Here is a 10764-nt window from a genome sequence, read left to right on the forward strand (position 1 = left end):
CTGATTTAACTACATTGAAAGTGACAGAAGAAGAAAGAATGATTTTACAAACGTAAGATACATCCATTCCAGAAAATTGCTAAACTTGTGAATACAGCAGACAAGCTCTAAAAGTTTCAGTGGAGGCTGGGAAGAGCAGAATTGATGCCCCAGAGCAAAGACTTATTGATGCTGGAGATAAAGGAACATAGCACAACCAAACTAAAACACCCACATCTAAAAAAAATATCTGAAAAATGGAAGAATACTGAAAAGACACAAGTCAGGCTGCATATAACAGTGGTAAAGTCCAGAACCTTCACTTACGCCTTAGTTTCTTTGACTGTGATTTCTGTATCACATGGTTGATTTAGATAACACTTCTCAGAGTGGGTTTTTAGAAGAATCCCAAAGCATTATGGCTGAGAAACCCTGAAATGATGTTGCCTAGATATATAAATCTATCAAGTGTTTAATCTTCATTGCAAAGACAGGATTTTACAAGCTGCCATATATAAAGAGAAAATTTAAAGACACATATGAGTAAGAATGACTTTAAATTTTTCCTTTTAGACTTTGGAGAAGTATAAGAGTTTAGGGGAAAAGAGATAAAACAACGAACAATGGAGGTAATACACTCGAGTATGCTATCTAGCCAAACCATCTTTTCTTTCTTTTGAAATAGAAGAAACTTTAATACATGGAACACATAAAACAATATGCCACGAAGTATTCAGCAGCAGTTCTCTTTCCAGAATCTACTGACGATCAAGAATTAGATAGAGTGTGTAGTTTAGTTTGTTTATCTATGACTGTGATTATAGCTTCCACCCTACTATTCTTAGAAGACTACAGATCAAGTAAGGAATTAGCAAAGAATTGAGTTGAAAATATGAAAAATAAGATTCAACTGACATAAAAAACGAAATGCTAGGAAAAAGATGTATTTTTTCATAAAATACAAATACATAAAATATAAAACTTTCATAAAAATATTAGTCGTTAACGGGCAGAAACGTGTATACTTAATATAAAAATGTTATGGTTCAAATTATCAGAACATAGTACATTAAAATTAATATAACAAAAATTAAAATATGGGCAACTACATGAAAATTAAAATTGTTGTATATATAGGACAATAAAGAAATACATAAACAGTGAGAACATGCCTTAAAAAAATTTTGTAGTGGTTGTAGTTATATTTTCATGGATTGAGTGTCAAACATATATGTCAAAAAAATTATCAATTTAAATGTCTGTGTTAGTAACAGAGAAAAAGAGAAAGGAAATTGAGAAATACAGTGTGCTCCAGACAGGGAAAATAAAATTAAGTAGAAATAAACAAAATTTTAATAGTTAATTGTTTTAGAAATTGTGTCAAAGTGGGAATTATTGAATCAGACAGACAAAGAGTAAAATATAAATAGGATCAGTAGAAAAGCTACAATATTTAAAATGCAGGAAAACCAAAATACTTGAGAGCATGTTATTTTTAGGTAGAAGGTGTTAATTAATGGCTCAGGTCAAGATCAGAAATAATTAAAATGTGTGCATGCATAAGCATACGTGTAAGAGAGAGAACTGCCTATGTGGGTACATCTAGAAGTAGAAATTGTAACGAGAATGTACCCCCTCAAATTAATTCTCGGGGAAAGAGGTAAGGTATAATTAAATCAAATAAATAAAAACGACTGTATTAGAAATCCATAGTCATAATAAATTAGCAAAGAAAAGAGCACCTAGCTAGGCCTGGTGGGGATTTACTTTGAAGAATTTTTTGAAAGTTTGAAGAACCGTTATTCAACGAATAATTAACTCTAGCTTCAAAAAAGGGACATTGTTAATTAATTCATTTTATGAACATTTTGTTTTCACAAATTGATTTAAAAAAATACCTTTAAAAGAATTTATGGACTGGGCATGAACCAACAAACAATACAGTGCCAAGTAACAATAATTATTTCCTCGGAGCAAGCAAATTATCCTCAGATACGTGGGTAGCATATGAAAGCAATGCTGTTAACACAGGAGAGAATTCAGGAATCCTTTTTGATCCCTCTCTTTCCTCTTTCTCTGTGTCCTCCCACAAGAAGATTCTGTGACTTAGCCTTTTCCATCCCTGCTGCTACCGCCCTAGTAAAGTCACCAGCATCCCCCGCTCCCCCAATTCACTGCAGCCAGCTCATGTTTAATCCTCCTGCTCCGTTTTCACCTCAACCCCGACAGCCTGTTTTCAGTATAGCAGCCAGAACGATCTTTTCAATGTCATTTCCCTGCATAAAACCTTTCAATGACATCTCTTGAATTTAGAATGAAAATCCAAATTCCTTACTCAGTCTTTGAGTCAGGTGATTGGGCCACTGCTTCCTTCTCCAGTGTTTTCATGTGTCCCTCTCCCCCAGGTTTTCCTTGATTCCAGTGATTACACACTGTGCTTATTTCCTCCTCACAGCTTCTCTACTCAATCTTCTTGCCTGAAATATTCTTCCCTCAGCTCTTTACACAAACGTCATCTCCCCTGGGAGGCTTTGTTCGATTCCCCCCATCTCAAATAGCCCTTCTTCCATGCAGCTGGTCTCTAAGAAAGTTCACGGTTTTGTTTCTTCATGTACACAACGAAAGTGATCTTGTTTACTTGTTTATTGTCTTGTCTCCTCCCCTACAACGTAAGGCCCTTGTTCGCTGTTGTATCCATAGAGCCTGTGACAGTCCCTGAGATGCTTAATGAATATTTGTTAAATGATTGCATGCTAGGTCATAATAGGAAAGATAGGTTAAATAATACTGGGTTAAAAATAGAAAAATTGGGCAGTACAGTTGAGTAGTAGTTACATTCCCTCATGGAAATTTAGCATGTAGGAAACTAATAGTTGATAATGGGAAAAGGATGCTTAAGGGAAGTACAATAAAAATAGCAGTGGTCTTGGGAGCTTTGGGTTTTAATTCGGATCTACCACCCACCTAACTTTGCAGAAGTTACCTAATCTAACCTTCAGGTTCTTCATCTGTAAAATTGTGATAATAATATCTCCTGTTTTATGTACATACTTAAGTATTTGTGTCGTAAGGTCCTGCCTTTTCCCCTCTTTCCTTGCCTCTCTCTCTTTTAAGACATTTCGATGACAAATACTCTACATCGGGCCCAAGATTTTAAAAGTGGTTCATATCAGGGGCGCCTGGGTGGCACAGTCGGTTGAGCGTCCGACTTCGGCTCAGGTCATGATCTCACGGTGTGTGAGTTCGAGCCCTGTGTCGGGCTCTGTGCTGACAGCTTGGGGCCTGGAGCCTGGTTCAGATTCTGTGTCTCCCTCTCTCTCTGCTCCTCCCCTGCTCACACTCTGTCTCTCTCTCTCTCTCGAAAATAAATATTAAAAGTGGTTCATATCATAACGCAATTTAGATAAGTAAAATACCTGGTACAGGACAAGGCACATAGAAAATGAACAGTATATGTTAGTTTCTTTCATGTCTAGTGGGAATCCTTAGGTTGGCTATTTCCATATTTAACTCCAAATCTTCCTTGGGATTCTTAGAAGTGTGTATTTTTGTTATTAGAATACATTCCTGCTTTCTCTTAGACTCTCAATTCTTAAAGAGTGTTTTCCCTATGACATTTATTATAATGATTTATTCATAGCTTGTGTTTTACAGGTGTTTGTTTAAAATTCACCATGTATTTATTAAGTACGTGTTATGTAGAGTACATACAGTTAAATGCAGAAAACGAAGTAAAGGCAACAGAAAGGCATATTCTTGTTGTATTGTGGGAAAATATTGCTGACTTTTAAGGAGATGAAGCTATATTTAATAAGATAGATTTGAATTTATAAAAATAAAAGATGTTGACACCCTGAAATGTAATAAAATAAACGTGGAAAGGACAGTAGAAAATAAAAATTTTACCAACATATGTGATAAAATCTTACTGTGCAAAATAGATGAAGATTTGATAGAAATGTCTATGGTCTAATAGGATTTTGCTTGCTCGATAGTTGGAGGAGAGGATTCACACATGTAGAAATATTCATAGAATACCTTTATGAAGAATATATAGTTTTTCTAGCAATTAAACGTAGGTCGGACATCTCAAAAGTACGTTTATTCAGTAAAAGATTTACTCAAGAAACAATGTGGTGCAAAAAATTTAGTACAAAAGCATGTAGTGTAAGAGGATTAAAAACAAAACAACAGAAGTAGATTCTCATCCCTTTTTTTTCCCTAAGTCTTCTCACTTTTGTGCCTCTTCCCAAATTTTTTTTTAAATTAGACTATTTTTAAGAACAGTTTTAGGTTCACAGCAAAATTTCATGGAAGGTACAGGAGAGATTCCCCATATACCCCTTGCCTTTGCTCAGTCTCCCCCACTATCAAAGTCCTGTGCCAGAGTGGTACATTTATTACAGAAGGTGAACCTACACTGACCCATCTTTATGACCCAGAGTCCATAGTTTATATTAGGGTTCACTCTTAGTGTACATTCTGTGGGTTTTGACAAATGTATAGTGACTTGTATTCACCAGTACAGTATGACATAGAGTAGTTTCATTGCCCCACAAATATTCTGCCAATTCGTCCCTCTCTCCTTGCTCAGCCCTAACAACCGTGGATCTTTTTAGTGTCTTCATTGTTTGCCTTTTCCAAAATGTTATGTATATAGTCAGAATCATATGCTATGTAGCCTTTTTTGATAGATTTTTTTTCACTTAATATGCATTTAACGTTCCTTCATGTGTTCTCATGGCTTGATAGATCATTTCTCCTTAGTGCTTAATAATATTCCACTGTCTGGATGTAACACAGATTACTTATCCTTTCACCTACTGAAGGGCATTTGGCTGCTCCAAGGTTTGCCAACTATGAATAAAGCTGCTATAAACATTTGCCTAGCAATTTTTTGTTCCCTGCCAGTCACTTAACCTCTTTGGGGTTTAGATTTCCTCAATCTGTAAACTGCAGCTGATGATTTCTGAGGTTTCTAATTTTGGAATTATATGGTTATTACCTAGTTAAAAATCATAAAATCTTATGTTATACTGATTATGAATAACTTAGTTAATAGGCCTGTATGCTGAAGACATTATAAGTTGGTAAAGCCTTTCTGATAGAAAGCAGTCTGGTCCTGTATAAACTAAAAGTATACTCTGTTCACATCATTCTTTTGGCAGGTATACTTCAAGTAAACCCAAATGGAAGTTATAACATTTTTTTTTAAGCAAAGATTTTCATAGGGTCATTTATTAACAAGTAAAACAAAATGAAACTATGGAAACAGTTCAAATGCCCAGTGATGGGGAAATGCAAAGTAAATTGTGTGAGGGCAAGGATCATGACTATGTATCCTGACTGATGTGTACCTAGCAGATCATTCAGTGTGGTGTTCTAAATATTGGCCATTTAAAACTATGTAAAAATACTGAATAAAAGAACTTAGGGGAGAGAGAAAAGCTTTTACCGAATATAAAAGATTAGATGGCATTCTGCTTTTCCCTTTGCTGCTTTGCATCTCTTGTTGCTAAACTCAGCTTTACCAGCTGTTACTTGCTAGGCTCCATACTTGCCCCTTTACTGACACCAGTGAAGGTCTCAGGCATGTGATGTAGCAACCATAACATAGCGGCTTCTCACTTGGAAAAGGACATCAGCATGTCTGTAAAGGGGTTAAAGCAAGAGTGGACTGTGTGTCCCCATTTTGCCAGGGCAGGCTCAGTTTGTGCCTGATGTCTCAGTGTTTTAATAGCATCTTACACTCTCAAAGGTGTTCTGCTTTGGGCAGTAGGTCACCATTTTGCTGAGGGTCTGACTTTCTGTTTATTTCAGTGCTATAGTTGTGAAACGTTTTCTTGATTTTTCAGTTAAGTTTAATGAACATTTTTTTAATGCTCAGTAGATGATTGTGAGATACAAAGAAAATTCAGTCGAGGCCCCTGTCACCACAGAATTTCACTTCAATGCTTTTTCCTCTTTAGTTTATTTTGGTAAACCATAGCCTCCTTCAGAATCAGAAGTGTTCCTAGATCTAAGCTCCTGCCCTGGCATTACCCATTTAGAAGACCTTTTTCTGGTTTTCCTCTGGTTGCATGCCCTTCTCTCCTTTGGAACTTAAAAGAATATTCCCATCTAAGAACCTATGCCCCTACCATGTGGCACTGTGGGTATTTGGGATAATGGAATTCCTTGCCCAAACACTTTTGAGCCTGCTTCTGGGCCTGTGTGGATCTCTTCCCTTGGACACATGCACACAAAGCCCCTCATAGTGCCCAGGAAGCCAGGGATAGGAGAAGGGAGTGGACAGCAGGCCAGTGACAGGAAGTGGGTAGGTTCCCTGCAACCTTACACATTCCAAAATTCAAGAATTCTAGTTTTGTACCTGCCTTCAGGGTCATTTTGAATGTGTATTTCTCAAAGTGGGAGAATAGAACATGTTTTCTACAGTAGTTTATTAGCTTGACTTACTGCTTTTAGATATTTAAACATATGGTATCTGAGTGTTTCTATTCTTGCCATGGACCCCACAAATAGCAGAGGCAGCCCCACTCATAGTAAAACCTAAAACCCTATGACCTGTGAGAGCCTACATAATCTGCTCTTGCCCATGCCCTGCTCTGCTCCAGCTGTGCTAGCTTCCTCACTGTTCTAGAACAGTCCAGGCACACTCCCATCTCTGGTCCTTGCATCCCTGCTGCTGGTACTTGGAATGCTCTTTTTCCAGGTACCCACATACCTCTTCCCTCTTGTCCTTCAGCCTTCAGGTCTTCTCCCCAGCTACCCCTCCTCCTCTCTGCCCCCATCAGTATTTAACAGTGAGACCTTGGTAGGCTAATCTTTCTAAAATTTTACTATCCCCACAAACATTGATTGTTTCCTTCCAGCTTTACTTACATCCCTTAACATCCATCACTATAAAAAAGTTAAAAGTGGGGTGCCTGGGTGGCTCAGTTGGTTAAGTGTCTGACTTCAACTTAGGTCATGATCTCTTGGTTCCTGGGTTCGAGCCCCACATCGAGCTCTGTGCTGACAGCTCAGAGCATGGAACCTGCTTTGGATTCTGTGTGTGTCTCTCTCTGTCTCTCTCTCTGCACCTCCAGCCCCTGCTCACGCTGTGTCTCTCTTTCTCTCAAAAATAAATAAACATGAAAAAAAAATTAAAGTTGTAAGTAATAAGAAACTAAACTAGCTCCCTCCCCTAAATATCTTTCTTTTAACCCCCATTAGATATAAAATGTTTTTGCTTTAAAAATTCACTATTTTAGGGGCACCTGGATGGCTTAGTCGGTTAAGCGTCCGACTTCTGTTCAGGTCATTATCTCACGGTTCGTGGGTTTGAGCCTGGTGTCGGGCTCTGTTCTGACAGCTCAGAGCCTGGAGCCTGCTTCGGATTCTGTGTCTCCCTCTCTCTCTGCCCCTCCCCTGCTCGTGTTCTCTCTCTCTCTCTCTCAAAAAATAAACATTAAAAAAAATTTTTTTTAATTCACTGTTTTAGTTTTTATGTCTTAAAGTCCTTTATGAAACCACTGTAAAGAATCACATAGATCTTCAAGTCTAGTTATTTAAAGCTCCAATCCCCCTACCTGCCCTCCATTTTAAGGGTAGCCATTTCCAGCTCTTAAATAATTCTTTTGGTATTTCCCACCACGTCTACCATCACATAGTCATATTGCTACTTCCTAACTTTCCAGTTTTAAGCATTTCCAATTTACTTTTCCCCATAGAGGATGAGAACGAAGGGCTCCCTTATCACTGATACACCTGTGCATGCACCAACATGTATCCAGCTCTTCCTCTTCCAGTTGTTTGTTTGTGATTTGGGGTAGATCAAGATTCATTGTTTTTAAAACTGTAAACACCAGTCACAGCTGAACCATGTCATCATTCTGTGATTACTTTTCCTGTAGCATTTTGTTTTTCCGGGAATTAAAAATTGTCATGATTTTGATCTGCTTAATCTTGTAGGTTATTAGCATCAATGTTCCCTCAGACTGTTCTAGTTACATGTACCTTCCTTCAATATGTTCATATTTCTATATCCTCTTGTTTTCCTTTCTTTGAGAAAGTCTTGGAGTCTTCAGATCTTTTTAAATCTGAATGGTTTTCTCACAGTCAGCTCTAGTGTGACTGAAATCATAGAGATACCTTATCCCTAATAGGACATCAGACAGTCACTGCAGATATTTTTTTCAAATATATTATTGTATAAACAAATAATAAAAATGTAACTATTTACCAGGAATGTCTCTATGGTCCTCTTTCACATGTTGTAATTAAGATACTTTTTATTCCAAAAATATAGAATGTATTCTTATATTTCATTGTTTTGCATAGAGCATAGTAGGAATTACTGGAATAATTTATATATATATTTATATGTATATATAAATTTATATATGTGTGTGTATATATATGTGTGTGTGTATATATATATGTGTGTGTGTGTATACACATATATATACAGAGTATTGTATTCTTCATTTGTAGGCCCTTAAAATTAGAGAGATATGTAATTGCCCACCACTTTCTGGACCAGACCCTCGATTACTGTTCAAACTCAGCATGAAGCATTTTCTTGAAGAATCGGAAAAAGAAGACCTAAATATCACTGCTAAGAAACAGAAAATGGATACTCCTACCATTCAAAATCAGAAGCAAATACCCTTAACATATATAGTTGAGAAAAGAACTGGCAGTTGAATTAAAATTTATGAGACATGGGATATATGAAGAATGCAGCAATTCTTACCATTTTTATGTTCCTTTTAAAAAAATGATGTTTGAAATACAAAAATTGTATATTCAGGGTCAAATCATGTATATTACAGGTATTACCTAACTTCTTCTACTAGGTATTTTCATGAAATATTGATGTATTTTAATCTATTTTAAAATATCTTCAATGAAGAAAATGTCACAGAATAAATTTGTATTATGTTTTACTCTGTCTCATACTTGGTTTTGATTTGGAGGCAGACCTCTAGTGGATGAGAAGTCAGAATGTGCAGTAATTCTTGTTGTAGAGAGAGTTCCACCTGAACCTAAACTGGAGCTCAAAGTCTGGGTGGTTATGGTGAACTGGGAAACTGACCATCAGTCTGAAGCACTGTTTACAGAAGTTGATTTGCACTTGGATAGGATTATGTGGAACAGGGGACCTTGGGATAGAGAACTTACTGGTCTTCTCTTATGGACTCCGAAGGGAAAAAGGACTGTCTAGGCAGAAGCTGAAGAACCTGTTTTCATAGGAGGCAAAAGGAGTGCTCTTTGTGGTCCAAGTGACAATGAGAAACACAACAAGGAGGTAGGGTCATTTCCTTGCAGACACAGTGTGCTGCTAATGTTGTGAAGTCCTAACAAAGTTGTGTCATCTTGGCTCCTTCACGACATTACAATTTGGGAGTCTTGGGGGTTCTCAGAGAAGGCAACCACCCTGTTCTCATCAAGGGTACCACCAAGGGTGTGGGAGAAGGTGCCACCCACAAATTGACCTCCCTGGGCAGCAGACATCAGTAAAAGGTTGGAAGGAGGTGGGAGAAGAAGCACTAGGCACAGCCCGAGTGGTACTCAGAAATTACTGTATATTCTGGCAATCTGGAAATAGGGTTCTAAAGTGTATTATTATGTGTATAAAATTATTTGTACTCCCAAACTGATGCAGTCTAGTGATGTTGAGGTTCTCTTCCTGGTAGGGACATTTTTCTAAAGACACATTACATTAAATGTTTTTTTAGAGAATTGCAGGGGAAATAAACGATCTTTTATTGACTGTCTGCTATGAGCTGGACCCATTTATTCCAAAACCCCATGAAGTAGGTTGTAGTGGCCTCATTTTACAATGAGCAGCAGGCTTGGAGAGGTTATGTGGTACACCCAGGGACTCTCACCTAGAAAGAACAGAGCTACATCTGTCTGGCTGCAGATCAGTCTGTCTCCACAGCTCTCAGATATCTAAAACTATGCTATCAGAGGGAACAAATGCCATCCTCGGTTGTGTCTTAGCGTGCTCATATAGGGCTTCAGTATAGGTAAAAATCTCCTAATTATAAAATCAGGATCACCTACCTGCAGGATGACTTTCTAGGCACTCCTCTCACACCTTTCCATCAAGAAATGTACACTAAGAGGCAGGGGGTGAGGCAATTTAGGACAGTGGAGCCTCTCCCCGCTCCCTCTGAAAGCCCGTGACTTCGCATTTGGGATGTGTCCTGACACCTCTCCTTAGACAAGATATGTACCTAGTTATGAGGAGAATTTCAGGGGCTGCTGCTTATATTTTCCAAGGCTTACTACAGATGAGTGGGAAGGACTTTCTTGATCTGCACACAAGATAACATTTGTAAGGAGGAGGTTCAGATAAACTGTTGTAGTCATTGCAGTCCTGTCTGAGGCATTCCATAACGTGTAAAGACGTTTGGAGAATGTCACCTAGAGGTAAACAGTAAGACACGCCGTCAGATTTTCCTGTATATTTCCTGAGAAAATAGTGTCGTGGAGGCCCTAGTCGATTTTTCCTTCCATCCCGTTATCACATCTAATTGTACTGTTCGGACTTCCTAGGAAACATATATAAGTTGACATGTAGGAAGGAACAGAGAAAGTATCAAGAGAATTCCTTTATAGTGCCTGTGAAAAAGACATTTTTTTAACCCATGGGGTCAAAATACAAAAGAAATGTTACATTTCGGTTCAGGGTTTTAGGAGAAATTAAATAGTTGGATGTAATATGTGTACATATGCTCTAAGTTCTATGTGGAAAAGACCTCTAAGCTCTGCATTTAGTTGCATACCATACTG

At 37.8% G+C, this 10764-nt stretch overlaps 1 protein-coding gene across 1 annotated transcript in view; it reads left to right on the forward strand.

The window, feature by feature from the left end:
- Positions 1-8683, forward strand: part of OMA1 (OMA1 zinc metallopeptidase) — a 77294-nt gene extending 68611 nt beyond the window's left edge. Inside the window, exon 9 of the mRNA XM_049617082.1 lies at positions 8455-8683. Within this exon, the coding sequence (XP_049473039.1) occupies positions 8455-8667 (213 nt within the window). The 3' untranslated portion in view covers positions 8668-8683. The remainder of the gene's footprint in view (positions 1-8454) is intronic.
- Positions 8684-10764: the final 2081 nt, after the last annotated feature.

The sequence above is a fragment of the Panthera uncia genome (assembly GCF_023721935.1).
Source record: "Panthera uncia isolate 11264 chromosome C1 unlocalized genomic scaffold, Puncia_PCG_1.0 HiC_scaffold_4, whole genome shotgun sequence".
In the NCBI taxonomy this organism is placed as follows: Eukaryota; Metazoa; Chordata; class Mammalia; order Carnivora; family Felidae; genus Panthera; species Panthera uncia.